The sequence below is a fragment of the Xiphophorus hellerii genome, chromosome 10, assembly GCF_003331165.1.
Source record: "Xiphophorus hellerii strain 12219 chromosome 10, Xiphophorus_hellerii-4.1, whole genome shotgun sequence".
Lineage (NCBI taxonomy): Eukaryota > Metazoa > Chordata > Actinopteri > Cyprinodontiformes > Poeciliidae > Xiphophorus > Xiphophorus hellerii.
The window spans coordinates 9303011-9324957 of NC_045681.1; the positions used below are offsets into that span (position 1 = coordinate 9303011).

A 21947-nucleotide genomic window follows, 5' to 3' on the forward strand; every position below is an offset into this window, starting at 1 on the left:
TCTTCTGCTTGTCTGTGGGGGTTTTATTTTGCTTTTGTTTCATTATTTTAATTCAAAAGATATTCCAGGCCAGAATACAATAGCGTCTTTGCTCGTTAAATTTCAGCTTAAAAGCAGGTCAAGGCTTTACAAGAATGAGAGTATAGCAGCTAGATATATACTTACTCAAATTAGCGTTATTAGCATTTCTATGGGGGAATTTCTCTGCCATAATCCAAAAGCACACATTTTCAGTCCTGAAAGCAGGAATTCATGTCTTTCTTCTCAAAACTTGTAATGCTTGTACTCAAAACTTCTCCTTTCGCTCAGGCTCTCTGCTTGCTTACGAAGCATTTTCTGCTTGCTTCTTGAACAAGAAATGAGCACAGGTGTACCTCAAGACTGTGTTCTCAGTTCTTTATCTTTTACTCTGCTGACCGATTATTCTTCTACAAAATGCAGCACAAAAGAGGTGTTGAAGTTTTCCAACCAAAAGAAAAGAGGATGAAACATCCTACCAGAGCAGAGTGAGTCAGTGCGGGAACAATAATCTGCCTTAAGACCTCAATAAAACTACAACGCTGAGAGTCAGCAGAACTAAACTTCAGAGAGTCTTAAATATAACAGACTTGACCCAGAAAACTCAGCAAAAGCTGACATTAGTGAGAATTCCCCTTCTCAGTCTCTCAGCTTTTTAAAGAGAGCGTCTCAACGAACCGCTCACATCACGGGATAACAACGACACCACTCTCATTTCGCCTGTAAGCTTTCGTATCGCTTCTATTTTTGAAAAATATACAGTTTTATTGTATTAACAACATTTACAATATGAAATAGCTTATATTTACTAGTGTCAATTATGCTGCCAAATTCCCACGATTTTCAGAAAAATCAAAAACTGAAATATTCTCAAAGCATCTCAACAATCTTTCTACAACTTTATACAAAAGGTACAGTTATGTTCAGGTAAACTCATGAAAAGACGTCAAGCTTGTGGAAAAGATTGGTGTCGAGGCCATGGACGTTCAAAGATAAAAACCAAACTGAATGTTTAGAGGATGACAAATATTTCAGGACATTAGGTTTCTTTCACACACCACAAAATGCAAAAATTAATAGAAAAGCTGATCATTTCTCAGCCAAAACACCTTGGCATTAAATCAGCAATCAGCCACACATTAATAAAATTATATTTGAACTGAATTCATCAGCTTACATTATAGATGATAAAAAAAACCCGGCATGGACTCAAGGTCGGTTCTTCCGAGATTGTACCCTCTACACCACTTGTGTCAAACTTGAGGCCTGGGGGCCAAATCTGGCCCGCCACAACATTTTAAGTGGCCCTCTAGATGCTTAATTACATCCATAAGTCCCTCCAGTTTTTCACAAATCTGCAAAATTCACATAAAATCAACAGATCCTCACTTTTGTTTCCTGATTTTACTGCAAATTTTTCTCAAAATTGATCAAAAACATGGTTTAAGTGACTGCAGCCTCAGTCTTACTTAATGTCAAGTGATTGATAAGGTGATTAATAAAAAGTCACATTAGTGCGCATATCATAAATGTTCTTGAAAAATATTCCAAATTTTTAAAGAAAACCTGATTTTCATTGCAAAAAACCCACAAAAACAATCACAAAATCCTGGGAGGGACTGGTCAGTGTGAAAATCTTTTCAATATTATTTAAATTTTAAGAAACACTTATTGAAAGCCAAAACAACTATTTATTAGTATTTTAATAGTTTAACGGGTTTTATCAATACATTCTGGCAAAACCCGCCCTTTAAGAACATTCAGATTTTTGATATGTCCCAAAATTAAAATGAATTTGACACCCCTGAACCCAAGACCAAAAAAATAAATAACTTGAAAAGGATCTTGAACAATCCATCCCTGGATGAGACACAGTTCAAGAGAAAAATACATTTTTCTCAGCTCATTTGCACAACACGAAAGTTTAAGTAGATTTTTATCAGTTAAAGACAGTAATTGTTAGGGTAATTTTTTTTAAAAAACTCTGACTATTAAACTGAATAAACTTTCCAACCTGCGGTGAATCTTCAAATTTTCAGAAATCTGCAGTGGGAATGAGTGAAACTTTTAAAACTGTCACTTCAGTGCAAAAACATAAAATATGACTATTTTTTGTCTAGTTTCTAATGCAAATATCAGAGTATACTTGAAATAAGACAAACTTACAAGTAACTTTTCAGCACAAAATATAAACTTGTTTTAAGTCAATAGCTTCTTAATACTAATGAAAAGGTGCTAGTTAAATAATCTGCCTTTGGAAGTAGCATTTTTGACATTAAACAAGCTCAGATATCTTGCTGAAAACTTACTTCTAAGTTAGTTGCGACTTATTTCAAGTGAACTAAGATTTTGTGTTTTTACAGTGTTCAGAGCAGAAAACCACTGAACTTATAGAAGAAATAAAAATCCCAAATGAATTGTGTTTCCTGTTTTTTTAGTTGTGTCTTTGTATTAAAATACATTCCAAGCAAGAAGGTTTTGCATTAAAACCTTCATAAAACAGAAGGGTTGTGTTTCACTGTGCACATAAGTTGAACATTATATATTTATCTTATGTCACGGTGTTAAAATTGACCTTTTAGTTTCCCACTGTGGGACGGAGCCCAGGCAGAACTGAGATGTGTCCTGTGAGAATTCAGTAGATGTGGCAATCGACTCAGCATGGAAACTATTTGAGCAATGTAGAGGCTAGGCCCACATCAGGCGATTTTATCATCTTTGTTCCTTCTCTGCTTGATCATTTCAAACAGGACTGTCACAATCACCCTGAGTCAGGAGGGGTTTTTAGGTTATGTCATTATATCTCAGACAGGATGTAATTTTAGCATGTGAAGATTTTTTTATGCTTGTTCTGGGTCGTTTTTTCAAACATAAATTCAACTTTTACTTGTACGCTTGTGTCTGAAAGCTGTTGGGCAAACCAGATAGATGGGGAGATGATGTTGCAAGCTCTGCTGTGCAATCCTGGTTTGCCAACGGCGAGAAACCGGACAGGTGGTTTCAAGCAGGGGTGTTGAACTCAAACACACAGTGGGCCAAAATTAAAGACTTAGTCAAAGTTGTGGGCCAGGGTTGCTTTATAGGAAAAATGTAACAGCCATGTTGGCTCCATGCACAAGACGCAGGTCTGTCATTAACCTAGTGAACAGATATTTTGCTTCCCACTTGTCCAGAAAAAAAAGTCTGTTTTTCACGTTTTGTTTGATCAATTTATTATGTTTTTTCTGACTTTCTATATTTTATTTATTTATTTATTTAATTGTTATTTTATGTCTCTTGAGATAAAATCTTCAATTTTATTTTAGGGAGACCTGGAAAAGAGGACAGAATAACAGAACAAATAAAAGATTCACATCATAATTAAAACATTATACAACTCACGTAATTACAAAACCAAATTAAAACTGACGAGAATTACAACATTACAACCATACCATAATAATAAACTAATATTCAATATAAATATTACAACAATTATAATCCTGTATCATAAAGTTAAATAAGAGCAGTTTGATTTTTGGGTTGTATGGCAGTGGTTAAAATAATAGCGATTTGTTTTCTTTAGTTTCACTGCCACCTAGTGGCCACTAGGCGACACATCAGTTTTCTTATACCACTTAAAACCTGCTAAATCTAAAATATCTATAATAAATTGATTAAGAAAGGCAGTGGTGATTAATTATCACTTAAATAAATAAAATGTAAAGAAACAAAAACTGTTTTAAGTTTCTTTTCTTGATTTAAATAGTGAACCAAAGTGTAAATAAATGTAAAACTTTATTTTACTATATACAGATCACATATTTACAGTACCTTGAAGAAGTATTTACACCCTCTTAAGCTTTTCACTTTGTTACATTACAACAAAAACCTTCACATTATTTTTATGTACATCTCCAGTTGCAGTGGACACAGGAAACACGTGGAAGAAAGGTTTCAGATGAGACCAATGTCGTACTTTTAGCCTAAATTCTAACACTAGAGAGACGCAAAACTACAATTCCCTTCCGCACACCACAGGCAGCATCATGCTGTTCATGTGGATGGAAGGAGCTGCAAAAGACATTAGACAGGAAAGGAAATTTATCTTCCAGCAACCCAAAACATCTAGCCAGAGCTACAACGAAATGGTTCAGCTTGAACGATATTCGTGTCATAGATGGCCTAGTCAAAGTCTACACCTAAATCAGTTTATAAACGTGCAAAGCTGGAAGAGACGTACCCCCACCTTTCTACAACTACAGCTGTTGTCTCGGTGGAATTAAACACAGATGCACACCACATTTTTCAGTTTTTAAGTTGTATTAAACCAAATTAAGCCATTTTCCTTTAACTCCTCAATTAAAAACACTGCATCATGTTGGTTTGTCACATGAAAATTGTAATAAATGTATTTAGTTTTTTGCTTGTTTTGATAGAAATATGTGTTCTTTCCTATGAATTGCATAATGAGGTGTTTTATTTTGTGTTTTATTGTATTTGTGCTAAGTCCTGCATATTTAGACAGCCATAAACTGCAGTAATGTTGATTAATGTGCACTGTCCTAATCAAATAAACTGAATTAAATGTTGTAGCCTAGCAAAAAATACAAGTGGTTTTAATGCCTCTGTAAGGCCATGTGTGTTTTGTACAGAAAGGCAGAAAGGAAAAACAAAATCATCGTTTCCCAAACACATCATCCCTTTGAGGTCTGTGAGAATTTCACTGGTTTTGCTTGGATAAGATTATAAAACAAACATATTTATGTAATTGTTGGGTATTTCACTAACTCCTGTCAGTCAAAAACATAAGATAACACTCAATTTATACCAAAGAGTGCTGGCCTAAAGCACTTAAGTGTTTTAAAATACACCTTAATTCTCTACTTTTTTAATTTTTGCTGTATTTTCTGCAGTTAAAGCAACAAAAAGAGTCCGAAAATTTTATTTTTCCAGATGTTTTCTTCTCTTTTATTCTGCTTTTGAGAACAGTTCACTCTTTAGCCGTTTATTCTCCACATTTTTTTCAATTCCTTCCTCATTTAAAGCTCAGATTTGATCGTTTTTGTGTTCGTGTCTGAAACCCTGTCGGAGATTTACGGCGCCGCTTGTTCTCTGACACTCCCAGGTGAATTTCTTCTTAAAAGACTTCAAGCTAACTTCAATCTGTTGCCAGGGAACTGAGTTCTTTCTAAAAATATGTCTGTGTGACTCTGCATGGTGACAACGGTCATTCTGAAAGTGTGGGCACAATTTCAGAAGGCCTGATCTGTCCTCTGACTGCAACAGCCATTATTATGGCTCCTGTGTTAACTTCCAGTCCACTTTAATGTTCTGCAAAACATTCTGTCTAATATAACACACATCTTCTGGCACTGCTTGTAAAGCTGTACATTTTCTGAAAATGTATATTTAAACTGAAACCAAAGGGTTTATAATCAATATTATTTGTTGTTATGTCTGCAGCCTTTATTAATTATTGATAATATGATATATTGTGATGTGCCGATGACTGATTCAAAGTGATTAATCTCTGTGTGTTGGCAGAGGAATCAACTCTTTACACTTAAAAACAAAGCAGATATCTATTGCACTGAAGATGTAAATGTTTGATAAAAATGCATTTAAAAAAACAAAACAAAGGCCACCGATTGTCTAATGTAGGAAGTAGGAAAAACTGCTTTCCAAACATTTACTCTGTGTGTGTGGAATAAATTAACATAAATTTATTACCTTCACTTAGTGATTTTAAACAACCTTCGTCTCTTTTAGCGGAACATTGTCACCATTTTGACTCAGTTTTCAGTCAAGGAGTAATTTTATTTCATTTTGTGTAAAGCGAGTAATGTGTTTGTGTTTTAATTTCATGTTTTCTCTTTTTAAACTACTAACAATTTTAAGTTGAAAGAAATAATCTCCTTAAATGCATCAAATTAGCTTTTTTAGTTTAGCGTCAAGTTGAGAGCTTCAAACTTTAGTTTTCTTTTTCTGGTTCAGCTTGTGTTGTTTATTTTGTGGGATGGATGGTTTGTTTTTGGAGAAAAATGTTGTATTTGAGTTTAAGCACAAGGACTGCGAGACAGACGTTGTATGGAGCTCTGATAGAGCCAAGAAAAAAGACTGCGTATACATTTTGGTGATCTTAAAAAAAAATCTGTAAAATGTGCCTGAATTTGTTGGAATTTTTCTAATTTTGCAGCAACAACAAAAAAATCCCCAAAGAACAAACTAACAAAAAAACACTTCAGTTATTGTTTTATTATAATTAGATTTTTTTTTTTAAATTGGATGTTAAAGAAAAACTTAGACATGTAAAAATAGGTTCATTAGGTTTAGTAAATAAAAAAAACAGCTTGCCTTTGCCTACTTGTGCCAAAGACAAAACACTTGGATATACAGTATATATATATTTATTAAACTAAAACGTCTATAAATGTGTTTTAATTTACCTCAGCTGCGTCAATCTTTGTAGATTTAATGTCCACAGCTGGTTCTATTGTTTCCAAAAATTTGTAGCCTTACTTATGATATTTCTAAAACATTTATACAGTGTATTCTGCAAAAAAAAATAATAATAATAATAATTAGGGAGGGAAAAAAAAATCAAAATTATTTCATGCTCAATTCTCATTTTCTGTAGTAGTTTTATTTTGATATCACTATTATTGAAATAGTTTGTAATTGCTGAAAAAAAACTAAATTACATTTGGGAATGTTATTTTAAAATCATACTCCAGAAAACCTCGAGGAACTTAATGTTACATGACGCAACATTTTCTTGTGTCAACCCCCCCCAAGCCTTTTCTCTTGTTGGGTGTGTGTGCTGCTCTGTGATGCAACTCTGCAAGGATAAACAGAACATATAGACGTAGGTTGTTGGGTTGATTTTATTATTCATGTTGCTTCAATATTAGCATTTAACAGCCATCACAATCAGAGTCCCTCCAGCAGTGACTCACTCACACGAAGCCAGGACGTGCTTCGCAGGATGCATTTTAAACTAGTACATTAAATAAAAAGCATTTATTCAGAATTTGCCCACACCTCTCCCCTCAGAGCTGTAACCTGCCTGCATGCTGGAGCAAATATGTTTGTGAATGTAGCATTTACTGTCTGAGTGGGAAAGCTTTGCAGAAAAAGAGGTCCATTTACCACCCACTGATAAAATGCCGCTGATTTTCAGCTGTTCACTTCCATAAAACACAATTTAAATCCTCAGCAACAGGCGCTTCAACTCTAACCCGACGGTATTTATCCTCCATGGATTTATTCCAGCACAGACGAGGGGAAAAAAATATATACCCTGACTGGCAATTTTTCCGTCCATATGCTAATCTTGTAAAAAGTTCACAGAGGCTGCCTACATCACAACACCTACTCTTTCTCTTTCTTTTCAGTGGCGCTCTTGTTCTTTCCAGATTTAGAGACACAAAGCAAAGAGATGTTCAGAGTGTAACCTGCTGAGGGATGAACAGGGCAGGGAGGATAAGAGGCACAGAAAGTTCAACAGAGGAAGAGGTCAGGTCTGGAGAGAGAGAGGAGGCCAGAGGAGGCTTAAATAGATTTAATGAGAGCAAAAATTAAGAAAAATCATGTTCTGGTGAACAAACTCCTTCAAAGTGAGCATCAAAAATTATTGTCAAAATTGTCAGCTCAAAAATATATCATTTCAAAAAACAGTGACCTTTTCCCTACTTTAACATAAACTGAACATTTTACCTGTTTAATCAAATTAAGCAAGAAATATTTTTTCTTTGTAGAAATGGGATTGTAGATGCCAAACTTCAAGTGGCTTCCACAATTTTTTTCTTTTTAAATGAAAGGCATGCAGTTTGCTTATTATTTTTCACTTGATGGAAGAAAAATTTAAAAATATTTTGTCTTTTCTCAGCAACAAAAACTGGATCTAGGTCAGTTTTCATTTGAAAGCATTTCCTGTATCTAACCAGGGTTTTATACAGCATTTAAAAGCAGATTTGGTTGCAATAAAGTGTAATATGAAGCACAGATTAATGAGTAGCTGTGGTATTCACCAAGAAAATAGAAGGAAATATCTTTGTAAGCTTTGTTGCTTTGCCCTAATTTTTTCTTGAATTGTGGTTGTGGGGGCCGCCAAAAATCATTCCACGGGCCACAAATGGCCCCCGGACCCTCACTTTGAACACCCTTCGTCTGGACAGCGGCTCCAGCGCTTTACAGCAGATACAGTTTATATTTAGATGCAGGAGAAGCTTCCAACGCCTGCAGGACCTGCTGTGACAACTGCTGACATTTTTAACATGTATTTGATTCAAGTTGTTATACGACCCGCTTTTTCTTATTTCCAAAACATTCAAGGTTTTAAAACTGGTTTTTAAACTATTTTGATATAAATAAAAAAGAAAGAAAGAAGGACATTTGGACAAGATGGAGCCTGAGAGCCAAAGCAAACTCTATGATATCCTCAAATAAGGAGAATAAATCTTGAGAAATCTGGGTGAAATAAATCAATTTCACAAACAGTTACTGTGGAGCTGAAAATCAAAGATAAGTTTTTCATTTCAATGTGTAGAATTGGGGTAAAGTTGGTGTCGGTAGAACCAAAATATGCAGAATAAAATGGGCAAAATGAGAGTTATTAAATCTAAAGAGCCACAAATTGCAGATACTTGAATTAGATTTTTACATTTGCATCTGAATGAATCACTAGATTTCATTAATCAACGTTAATTTGATGGATAAGGGAGAAGAAAATTATATGTTTGATCATACTGTGCGGATCCATGTTTAGAGAAAATCAAACTGGTCATATTTACTGTCAAACATGGTGGTGGAGGGATGATCATTTGGGCTTCTTTGTTAGTGACAGTTTAAGCTACTTTGGAGCTTAAACTCCAAAGTAGTCTAGAGAAACACGAGAGCAAGTCTGTTCAACGTCTACAATTTGACTGGAAATGTGTCCTCAGTGGGAAAATAATCCAAACTAAAGCAGCAGATCTAAAACAGAAGGACCGAAAAGGACAAAATCCCCGGTGGTTCAGTTAAAATTCACACCTCAACCCAAGTAAAATACAAAGTTTGGACCTGAACAGAGACGTGCAGAAACAAAAGTTTTCAAATGAAAAATGAATTTAAGTAAAAATATAAAGTCAGACACTGAAAAAGTCAAACAGAAAACAATTTCTGCTGCTGCTGCTGGCTCTACAAGCTGCTGAGACATCAGGTGTGTTTAGTTTTTCTTTTGCATTTCTTTCCAACTTGCTAACTACAGCAAATGTTTTGTCATTTGAAAAATATATTTTAAAAAAACTTTCTTTTTTTAAGCACTCTTTAAACAAAATGGAGCCCACCTCCGGTCCGTAAATATAAAAGTCGGCATGGAAAGGTGCAGAAATAAGGCTGGAACTTTTTTCTCTAAATGCATCCATTTTTATTTAGGTTCTTGAATCATTTCCTGCTCAGATCATCATTTTTTTAGACCTGAACTGCCAATAAATAAACAAACCAGCAAATAGCTTTAAAGCAAAAAACAAAATCTGCTTTGTTGACCAGAAAAAATATATTTGAAGTGGTCCTGATCAACAAAAATTTTGAATGACTTTCAAAAATGATAAATAAATAAAAAACACTGACAGGAAAGCAGTCCCAGTACATGATGCTACCACCACCGTGCTTAACAGTTTGTACTACGTTTTGAATTTTTCTTGATAAAATCTCTTGAAAATCAAGTATCATTTTTCCTCCAATTCACAATTCTCGGCATATGAATGCTCTTTTAAGTCTCTTGCTCTTATTACTGCGTGTTTGCTCAGCTCTGACTAAACTTAACTGGGCTCTGATGCATTGTGTGTAGGTGTGAAACAGGACGCTGCGAGGTGCATGTGTGTGTTTGCATTTGTCATCGCCACCAAAAATACTTCTGAACAACTGTTCAAAGTAACACAAGACGGGGGAGGAGGATTTGGACGCCCATTAGCGCTAGCTGGACTCCTTTAAGTCAGAGAAACACTTGAGAAAGACGGTGGCGTATTTTTGGTGTGGAAGAGAGCAGCTCAGGAGTGAGGTCAAGAGCATGAGCAACAAGCATAGAGGGAGGAGAGAGAGAGAGAGAGTGGAGTGAGAGTGTGGGAGAGTTCGTCAGACTCTGGTGATGGTCGGGAGGGAAAAACACAAACGCTTTATTCTCAGACAGCTTTTGACTGAGATCCTTCAAGAGAGAGAGAGAGAGAGGGAGATGCAGGGAGGTTACTGTTAACCTTAATTATTTTGTCAGCGATCTCTGGATGAATGCTGTGTTGTGATGGGGACTGTGAGTGAGCTGTGTGCATCCAGTTTCCAAGCTTTTCTCTGCCCTACTGTACGAGGTGGAGCACCTGCTGCTGCAGCCTCAGGTGAGTTCTTTACTTATCTTATCACATGCTGCTGTGACCTGATGTCATTAAAATGACATGTTGTAAAAAAAGAAACAGTGAGATAAAGTGGCTCCAGTGTTTAGTTGCTGTGGTGATCGCAGAGCTCTCTATAGCTCTGACATTTCTGTGTTCGTGTACACACACGAGTCGGTGTGTGTGCGTGTGTGTGTGTTTCTGTGCGTGTGTGAGAGCTTGATTTGAGAACATGACGCACTCCCATCACATTCTGGTCCAGGATCCTCCTCTCCGGTGGGTGCCGAAGTCACATAATCTCCATCTCTGCCCACTGCTCTCTGCTCCTCGCAGGTGGTTTCACACGGCGTCGACGCGCTCATTCAACAGCAAGTTATTTACACACTGAAAAGAGCTCGGCAGGCACTCACACAGGTTAATCTGATGTGGCTGGCAGCTTTTTATAAATACACAGTGTAGCTGAGCCCAGTCATTTCCCCCCTTTTCGTTCCTTATTGTAATGTCATGGGCTTTAAAATTGTGAGAACAAGTACAAATGTTCAGATAAGCCATTTAGTGCTGTCTTCACCTCAGGTTATACTTTCCTGAAAACTAGACATATTAGCAGAAATATAGTTCCGGGTAGGAGAGCAGATCATCTGCATAGATGGCAAATTATAATTTTTCCTTTCAATCATATTCCTGCCAGTGATGGCCACACTAATCAGCTAATAGCAACAAACTGTTTTATTTAGCACTTTTGCTAACTTTGAAATCATTAAGCACACTTAGTTTCCCCTAATTTAACTTTTACAAATACATCCTAAAGTGCTAAATTACTTATATTTATTGACATCCACCAGTGGTGGGCACACTTCTGCTCATCTGCTAAAAGCTGAGTTAATTTTTTTTGTTTAGCACTTTCACACACTTATCTTTCCCTTAATTAATTTTTACAAATACATTCTAAAGTGCTAAATTTTGTAAATGTTTTGTTTATCGACCGTTAACAGTTCTTCTAGTATTAGACATTTATGTTCATTCTCTTATTTCTTGTTTATAACAGTTCAGTTTTCTCTCCTTTGAAAAAGGAGAGAATTATCAATAACCCATTGATAATACAGTGCATCGCTCCAATGACATTTAAAAACAGTATCTTGGTGCACCTATTTGACTTTTATTAAGAGTTTGTACGACCCACATAATTATGTGCATGATTATGGCACATAATCATGCACATAATTATACTCCCCCACTAACATTTGGTTAAATGTCCTTTAGCAAGTTGCAGACCAGCTACACACTTTTTGTAACCACTAACAACATTCTGGCATGATTCTGACTCAACATTAGATCACTCTTCTTAGTGGAGTTTCTTTTAAAATCGTCAGTTTCCTACCATTTTCTAGTATATTTAATACATTTTCTATAAGCTGTAAGTCCTTCCTGTTCCAGAAGCCAAATGTTAGCCAGATTTATCCAAACCAATACCAGTGCCAATCTGTGTTTGGGTTCACTGTGCCGTGCTCATTAAAACATCCCCACAGCATGATGCTACCACCACCATACCACAACCATCGGTGCACTTTTCTCAAGTTTGAAACCTACTTTGTGTACTCTAAACATGTTTTCCGTTATTGTAGCCATGTGGTTTAATTTTTCATTTGCCTGCCAGTTAAAAATGTCTCTGAAAGAAATTTGGTTTGCCTACAAGGACACTTTCAGTCGGACCTGAGGGGCTCCTTCCCTGGTCAACACCCTCTGAGTTGGTATTATTGTTCAAACTGGACAGGAAAACTGTTCCTTGCTGTTCCATCATTTCCAGTAGCAAAACCTTGTGGCTCCTAGTTTGTTCCTAAACTATTTTTAATTTTTTTTTTTTTTTTTTACCCCTCCAGGGGGTCTTTTGTGGGATCTAGTGTCCCTTATGTGATAGTAGGCTGACAGGAAACGGGGAAGGAGAAGGGGGAAGACATGCGGCAAATGTCGTCGGGTCCGGGAGTCAAACCCGCGACGGCCGCGTCGAGGACTCAAGGCCTCCAAATACGGGTCACGCTAACCGCTACGCCACCACGGCACACCCATCCTAAACTATTTTATCTGAAAGTGACAGTTTGGTTCAGTTGAGACTTGAACACGGTTGAATCATCCCAATAAAACAATGAACCCAGACACACAATAAAGCCAGTTTCACAATAGATACAGCAGGCTGGTATTAAGCATCTAGAATGGACTCAATACAAATGCTGTTCTCCATAAATTTAGTAAACATTTCAGCCAAAAAGAGAAATCCTGGACTATCGCTAGTGTCTCTGTATGTGTAATTTTAATTTTGACTGGATTGAGGGGATTCAATTTCAATATTTTCTTTTTCTGAAATGATTAGTTGAAAGGAAGATGTAATATCATCAAAGGTTGTGAGGATCAGCATGAAACTGATCAAACATCCTTCAGCCTGACTTCTCAGATTGAAAATATTTATATTCTCTTCTTGTTTACTGAGATAGTCAGACTTAGAGAAACTATCAGATAAAAAAATATCCAGAAAGAGAAAATCTTCCACGATTGTAGCGCATTATTAGTCAAATTATAAGATGATAAAGAGAAAAAATCTCCACAAAAGCACCACAAAAATCAGAAAGAAAGCAAAAACTAGCAGTGAAATAAATAAAATAATATGAAGAATGACTTACTAAGATTAATCAATAAATAACAAAGGGAAGTTAATTTTAATTTAAAATGAATAACATTAAAGATACCAATGTTAGACAAAACATCAACAAAATTAAAACTTTTAAAAAATGGCAAAGCAATCAATTGAAACACTGATTAGTAAAAAAAAATATATTAACACAAATTCAACAAAATGACTCAAAGTCTGTGCCCTCAGTCAGCTCTTCGTTTTTAAATCTTTGGTTTGTGCAGCTTATAATTAAACCTGAGGATGACTGAGCTGCTGTATGATAAATTAGTTGTAAAGAAAATATTCAGTCAAGCAGATGACATGAGGCCAACCTTTGGATCTAGACGCAAAACTCTGTTTATGGAGGGGGGAAAAACACACCATTCCTGTGGTTTAACATGGTGGTGGCTGCATCATACTGTGGGAATGTGTTTGTTGAGCAATAACAGGAAGGCTGGTGGACAGAGCTAACAGAGGGTAATCCTGGAAGAAAAGCTTTCAGATACAGCAGAAGACTATTGACTCAGAGAAAATGACTCTAAATATTTATGCAGCCAGAGCTTGAATGGTTTAAATCTCTTGTTCAGACGGGAGTCGAACTGAGAGTTAGTGGAAAGTTCTGAAAATCGATTTTCACAGATGCTCTCCACCCAATCTGACTTAGCTTGAGCTGCTTGTGCAAATCTGGTAGAAACTTCCCCCAAGGACTGCCCCACTTTTCAGATTTCTGTTTGTAAAACAATTGAAAACCATTTTACTTCCAGTTCATAATTATTGTGCTAATCTAACGCTTATAAATCTTCCCAAAACACACTAAGTGGTAGTCACAAGATGTGAAAAAGTTGGAAATGTCTGAATACTTATTCAATTAGCTGTATATTAGGAAGCTGTCTGATTAAACTGTGAAATTCAGCAGCTTTTTTTCCCACCGCCACGCCTGACCACATCCTGTTTTTTGGTGGGTCCAGCCTCTGAATAAAGCAGTGATTCAATCACACAGCTGCAATCCCTTGCCCTCTTTTTCCTCTGTCCTTCGCTACACCCTCTCCTCTCCCTTCCCTTTTTGCCCGCTCCCAAACGGTCCATCTCTGATAGCACACTAGCTTCCCTTAAACTAATATGTTTCTGTATGCCTCTGCTATTCAGCAGGTGGGGCTGTTATTTCAATTTCCTTTTTTATGTCTATCTTGTGAGCCCTGCTTCCTCTTCCTGCATAAATGTGGAAACAGCGATTTCTCTGCCAGGTATGTTCTCATACGGCTTAATACGTTGGACAAACCCACCTACGTTTTAGCATGTAGGCATTGATTTTCTTTCTCATACCTAGTTTAAAAGGTGCAAACAGTTAAAGTCCAAAGAAAACACTCCATAAGATCTTTTAAAAGTTTGAAGAATGTGTACCTAAGGCCAGTTTACATAATTTGCAAGATAGTTTGGCTCCTTTAAAGAAAAAATATTATATCATGAAGGGTTTCCCCGATATAAACAATTAGGCTTGAAATCATACACCTCTCTAAGTGCTTTAATTCCTTGCTTTTTACAAAGATACATCTACTGTGAAGAAAAAAATATATATTTTACTCACCTACAATAGGTTACGCCACCAAAAAAAGAGCAGAAAAGAGCAGTTCTCATGCTGCTAATGCTATGCGTTAACCAATTTATATTAACTCATCATTTAGTCCTCTTGTAAAAAAAGTTGTAGCATTGAGAAAGGGATTGTTGAACCTCCTGGACTATCTATTGTGCTCTCTTCTCTTTAATTTATCCCCAGTTTTTCCATCAGATCTAAGTTTGAGGACTTCGGTGGACATGGGAAACTTTTTCTGTATTGAAATGACCATTTTTTACACTCCTAATCTGGTTAAAAGATCCAATAGCGACTCATTTTATGTGTAGAAGTGGAGTGCATCAACTTTGAATTTAAAATGTCCTGATATTTCAAACTGCTCATCAGTGTTCACCTATATTTACCAGTTAAGTAACTTCTGAAGGTTGCACGGATTTTATTTATGGGTATCAGAGTAAAAGAGAATTAAAAGGTTTAACGTGACAAAATGTAAAGGGCTTCCAAGAGGTATGAATACTTTTACAGGGGACCGTTAGTACATGAAACTTAAAGACGGTTGCTACGGAGTCAAACAAAACGCAGATGTTTGTAAGGCGATCTCTGATTGGTTGCTGAGAGTTGAGGCTCCGCCCCCTCAGCCTCTCCTCCACCGGCTGTTTCTCCGCAGCCAGTTGTCACTAACTGGCAGTTTAACGGTGACGGAGTTGTGACCGAGGGTTCCCCTTTGACCCGAAAACTTAATTAAAAAGTGACCAAATAAGATTTCCGTACGGAAACAACGATACCAACATGGTGTTGAAGTCAGAAGATGGAGTCGGTGAGTTTCCAGACACGGTTTTATTGGTTTTAACGCTTCGCTAATCCAGAGGCTAAACAGGTTAGCTGGTTTAAACTAGTTTAACTTGACGTCCTGGGATAACTTACGTCTCGTTTGTGTCCTAATATCACATCGTGAGGCGTGTTTTAGCTTTCAGTTTCCTGCCAGGGCAACAAGTCCTCATCTGGCTCATGTGTTAATGCTCTTTGGCAGCCCTTTATAGACTGACACAAGGGATCTATTATTATTATTATCTGGATTGAGGCCAGCCCTCATGGGGGGGGTCTGTGCTTATTGTGCAGCAGCCCGTGTCTCTGAAACCAATCAATGCAGCCATTTATTAGCTGGATTGTCCTAAAAATACTCAGTTGACTTGACTTGATGTACTTTTGTGCTCTCTGTTTCCTAACTTGGAGCCAGGGAGTTGGAGTCTGTCAGCAGTAGGAAGCTGTGGAGAAACCGGACCAAACCTTAGGTTATAAATCAGCCACCCTGCACAGCTGTGCACTGGTGTTTCGTGTGAAAAACTGAGCTGCACTTTCACCATCTCTTCAGTTACAGCAGTCGCTTATAATATCAGGAAGACGGTTGAATCTGAGTTTGAGTGAAAGGGAGAACTGAGGAAGAAACACCAGAATCTGAACTGAGTATAACAAATCTTTTCATTTCACAAACAATGATTAAATTTGATGAATATTGTAGATTTTCCACATTAGTTTAGAGCATTTGACCACTGTAGTTCCTATTAGTACTTAGGTTAACAAATTTGTAAACGAAACAGCATATCAAAACAAAATTTTATATCAAAAATATAAAATAACTTTGTAATTTTAGCAGGATCAGGTATGAACATTCAAAATGGAACTTAAAATGTAGAAAGTTGGCATTTAATTGAATGCAATTTTGCAAAAAGTTGCTTGAATACAGTATTTGGTCATTTTCTTTGCAAGGAATAAGTTTTAACATTAAGGGATTTTTTTTCTATTTTAATGTACCTTTTGTAGATCTCAGTGACATTACTGTAAAGCTCAAGGAGGGAAATGGGGTCATCATTATGATGAAAAAGAACAGTAAAAATTGGCTGTCAAACCATAATATAACGGTATTAGTTTCAGTATGTACATGAAAACTAATAGACCCATTTTGTCCAAATGTAATTTTCCATTATGAACTATAGTACAAGGAAATACAAGAACAGTATTGAGAATATATTTTTCTAGTGATCATTGTTTATATTAGAAGCAGAGTGTACATCACAATGCCATGTGAGATATTTTTACTTTTATTTTAGTACTAGGCCTGTCACGATAACAAATTTTGCTGAACGATTAATTGTCTCAAAAATTATTGCGATAAACGATAATATTGTTTGAAGACCTTTTTACACTGATTTAATGGAAATGACGTAATAATGCATGCGATGTCCTGCCAAAGATAGATACACTTTATTTTCAAAAGAACACTAAACACTGGAACTGATAAACAAAATTAACAAAACAACCGAAAACAAAATGGATTCTCAGTCTCCATGAACAAAAAATGTACTTGAATAAAATCTAAACAACATAAAGCCAAAGTGGAAATAAATACTGCATTCAACCAAGAGTGCAGATTATGAAGTCTGTGTTGCCCTTCAGTAATAATTAGATTTAAATAGAGAAAATGGTGCCTGATGCAATAGTTCACACTACACGTTTTTTTTTTTGCCCCTATTCTTCCCCTTACGACAAAATTAAAACGCCGGCCATTCTAAGATTGTCGCCTACGATTTCGTAACCGATCATCCTGTAGTGTTTGGTGTGTTACGGGAGATCAGGATGCTCAATACGTCGATCGCGGGAAGGTTTTCAGTTGATCTCGGCAGTTGGTGACAAACTGAACGCCGCCAGGACGATGAGAGCAGCACTTCCTCTTCTGACGCGCTTATCAAAATATTCACTAAGATCCTAAACGTTTGTAGCTTCATTAAAGAATAATAATTTTTTTTTAAATCAACAAAACCTGTTAAAATTTATATTCTCAGTAATTATTGTTTCAACAAGGTGTTGCGCAATTCAGTGCGTTTCAGTTCCATTAACAAAAAAAAGGCGACTCAAAGACCGACTGACTAGTAGAGCAGGAGTTTACATTAGCTAATCAACCATCGCTGTGTTCAGGGGTACGGAGCCCTCTAGGGGACATAGGGAATTTTTTTCTTTTGCGTTCCTTCGCAAAACTTTTGCGTTCCCTCTCAAAGCTTTTGCGTTACCTCGCAAAGCTTTTGCGTTCCCTCGCAAAACTTTTGCGTTACCTCGCAATACTGTACTGGTCAGTTATGCAGCATAATTGAATACTGCAAGCCTTTCCTACGGTGGGCACTGTACTTTCTGCTTTAATATAAGGTTATGTGAGGTATTTCCATGAATGTTAATATCTTTTTGTGAAATATCTGAAGTTTTATATCTTTCTTTAGGATAGAAATTGGCACCACAAACCTACGATATAAACAGAAATTTTCCGTAAGTAGGAAAGAAATAAAAATACATCCTAATTTGGACTATTTCTGAGTTATTATCGCGGGTAATAAGTCATCTGACAGTTTTGATTGTGTCTCTGTTGTGTTCGTAGTCTGAATGGTTTAAAGAGCTGCTTTCAGTGCCGCTCCATCTTAGCCTTAACAGACATAAACATGCAGTAAAAAAATCGATTTTCAATAAGTGTTTTGCACCAAACAGTTAATAATAATACGTTTTCACTGAGGCTCTGTAAGAGCCATATGAATGAAGTAAGTAATTACTGATATGACAGGAGCAGGCGGCTTTGACACTTAGGTGTGTAGACGAGGGAGTGACGTCACCAGGTATGAATGGGAAGGATACTGGCTTTGTGTGTATTAGGAAGCGGTGAGCGGGGCGGTCAGTCCTTGCAAAGTTTGGAGCATGATCATCAAAATGGAATAAATCGATAATTGTGACAGAACAAAGAAGAGGTTTGGAGTTGATTGATACACGGACAAATGAGATTCCCCGAGTTAACCCAGTGGGGCCCTTTACCATCATTAGTTTGCCGTGTTTTTAATAATAAAAACTTGTTAATAATAAAAACTGTTACTGGGTTAGCTTGCCTACTAAACTACATGAACCACGTTAATGTGGTTTAGTAGGCATGCTAACGTGGGTTAGCTAACCCATGTAGGCAAGCTAACCCACGTTAGCTAACTTTCAACTACAATGAAAGGCTTTTTTTTTTTTTTTATCCCACCAACATCTTTATCCTTATCCCTTTTCCTTTTTTTGTTTTGCGCCCCGGACAGCTTTTTTCTCTGCAGCTCCATCTTGTTGCCACTAAATAAACATGATATTTTCGACTAACCTTAGTCCCAGGCATCGCTAAACCATTACACATAAAGTTAACCTCAAAACCTGGACTTACGGATGAATTATACGGCCGAGATGACGAATATAAGTTTGCTAAAAACCAGTGGAACTTACCGTGACAAAACTTAGCTGCAGCAACCGCAGTATTGTTGATAGTTTGGCGCTTCTTTCAAACACGTCGTTACTCGTCAGTGGCCAACTGCGCATGTGCGTTCAGCGAGAGCTGCCGAATGATGCCGAGTTTTCTGCTGGTTATGCAGATGCGTCTTGCTCACTCCTAACTCCAAGTTCGGGTTACTTGCTGCTGATGAGTTTGATTACTTGCCTCAGTAGAAAGTTGTCTTTGCTAAGTTTAAGTTAGTATAGTCAACAGAGTAAGCTGGAATGAGTTACGGTCACTTTTCTTTTAGAGTAAGATATACTATTACATTTTACAGTGTGTATCTCAGCACCCCTGAATCAGGTTGCCACCCTTCCCGTAAAATACGGAGTCGTCCCATATTTGGTCGTTAAATGTGCGTCCCGTATTGAACCGATACATAACTGTCCTATAGAAACGCCTATCATACACACATCAACACTAAGTTTAACAATAATGACCAAAATAAAACACAGGAAATATTAAGGTAAGCTAAATTGTCGCGGTGGGAACTAAAGGACCCCAGAACGCTACGAACCGTCACCGTTGCCTTGAGACAAACACTACGCAGCCGCGGTGAGCTGCTATCAACCCGCGTCTTTTTAAAACGTCCTCGACCCGATTCCATGTCCTTAGAAGCAAAAACGCTTTTAAAAATACAGACGTGAGAAAAAAGACGCGCATTATAAGCTGAACAATTTCAGTTAGGACGGATACTGTGTACATCGAAAGACAAAAAAAAAAGTGTCCGTCGTGGCGCAGTGTGCTGCTGTATGTCAGACAGAATGGATCAGGAGAGGAACCGCAGACCCATCAGAACCTTAAGAACCAGAAATCAGCCTCTCTTCATCCTCAATCATCTCCTGATGCAGACATGGTACAGAACATTTAGTTATGATTGATTAAGTTTCTTATTGCGATTTTAGTTCACTATTGTGGTTTGATTCTTTGCTTAGGATGTTGAGTTTGGATGATATTTAATAAATAATAGCATTAGCCACAATAAGTGGCCATTTAAAGAACAAATCATACGAATAGGTTAACAGTAAATACATAAATATTTCCTACATTATATTACTTTCTGTGTGTTTTTTCAGAAATGTTGATATATTTTATGAATAATTGTTCAGTGGTCATTTAATGTATTATTTCACTAATATTTTATTAATGTGGTTTACCAGTTTGGATAATCTGACTTCCTATCAATGAAGAAAAAACATGCTAAGCAAAAATGCACCAGACCTGCAGGCCAAGGCCGGTTCTAGACGGGGCTAAGAGGGATTCTAAAGAAATTATACTAAATAAATGTCTTTTTTTAGATATTCCGTGATAGATATTTTTTCTTCACAATTTTATTTTTAAGGTATTATTAAAAATACATTAAAATTATTTTTAATAAAAATTAATTTAATGAATTAAAAATTATGATACTCCACAGCTGCTTGTGTCTCATTAATGTTAGCAGATGTTGGCAGGTATGATGTGGTCTGGAGATTCTGTTTCAAACTGGGTTTATACACCTCTGGGAAAAATGTAAAGTTTCTCTGATTTTACTCTTTATAAGTTTATGTTCGAGTAAAATGAACATTATTCTTTTATTCTATGAATTACTGACAACATGTCTCTTAATTTTGTTTGTGAATGTATGTAAATAAGCAGTTAGATTTAGAAAACACACCAACGAATATCTTCTCATGGGTCTTAGCCCTGCTGGGGGCTAAGCACCCTTAAAAGTCAGATTCTAGAATCGCCCCTGCATTACACTAAGGAAATGAGGAAGGGAGGAGTCAGCGGAGAGCACCAGAGTTGAGCCTTTTTTCATTCGGTGTCATTAACAGAAAGAGAAAAAGGCAGGAAGAGACGATAATGCCGATAATTAAAATGACGTCGATAGTTTTAATTTATCGTACGATTAATTGATTTATCGTTTATCGCGACAGGCTCATTTAGTACAAAGATGAAATTAGTTTGAGTTGACATGTAAAACTGCCTTTAATATCTTTATGTTAGTGGAAATTAAAATGAGTCTCCATTTGAGTTCCTTTGAGAAAATAGATTCTTATCTCAAGGATAACATTCCTGAAAGGCTTCCAACATCTCTAAATATAATATTTTCTTGGACATAAAAACCCCAAAAGAAAGTCTTGTAGTCTCTTGTTGGCTAAATATTGGTTAGCCAACAAGAACTGAATTGAAAAAGATCACTTAAGCCCTTTTTTTAAATAAATCATATGAGAACCACAGCATTTTAACTTTACAATTTGATTTCTCTATAGATGTGGGCTGATTATGTTTTTCTTCATCGACACTGATTCCTGGTTCTCTAAAGTCTGAGATATTGATTTAAAGAAAAAAGAAAGTTGTGTTTTAGCTCTTTTGATTTGCAGTAATAGTTTTAAATGCAGCTCTCTGCCTCTCTGGGTGCTCCATGTTCTTGTTAACATGACTGTTAAGTTAAAGGGACTTTCTAAATTACCATTAGGTGTGAGTGTGTGCATGGTTGTTTGTCCTCTGAGTCTCTGTGTGGCCTTGTGATGAACTGGTGACCTGTTCAGGGTGGACCACTCCAGCCCCATGCGACTGTACAACGACCAGCGGGTCTAGACCATGGATGCTTCAATTCATAGTTATTATTCAGTTATTATTAAACTGATTGGTTCACCTTTAGTTTTTCATTCGCTCACACTCTCATACTTCCCCAGTTTCTCTCTCGGTCACATTAGGATGTTTTCATTTCCTGTACGTTCAGGCTTACTGGGCGCGCTGCAGGGCAAACGCCCAGTTGTTTCGCCTCCACTGCTCCCTGATGTCACTCAGGTTGGCCTGAATGGCAAACAGCCACCATATGCGGCCGTTCCCAGAAATTGGGACTTTGGGTCTCCATGTTCTGTACAGCATCCCTCTCTTTCTGCGCTCCACTTCTTTAAGGAAAGCCATTATCTGCTGGTACTGAACCTGGGAGAGACGTAAAGACATGGGCTCCAGCTGGACCTGGCCCTTGATCCGAGGGATGTTCCGGGTCCTCAGCGGCTCCCTGGAGGT

The 21947-nt window shown here is 37.0% G+C and overlaps 1 protein-coding gene across 2 annotated transcripts in view; it reads left to right on the forward strand.

The window, feature by feature from the left end:
- Nucleotides 1–10035: 10035 nt before the first annotated feature.
- LOC116726628 (cytohesin-1-like) overlaps nt 10036–21947 on the forward strand; it is a 34217-nt gene continuing 22305 nt past the window's right edge. Inside the window, exon 1 of one of the 2 annotated variants that reach the window (XM_032573423.1) lies at nt 10036–10367. In XM_032573423.1, the coding sequence (XP_032429314.1) occupies nt 10277–10367 (91 nt within the window). In that variant the 5' untranslated portion in view covers nt 10036–10276. Of the gene's footprint in view, nt 10368–15257; nt 15411–21947 lie in introns of those variants that run through there. The other variant, XM_032573424.1, reaches the window with a different exon arrangement.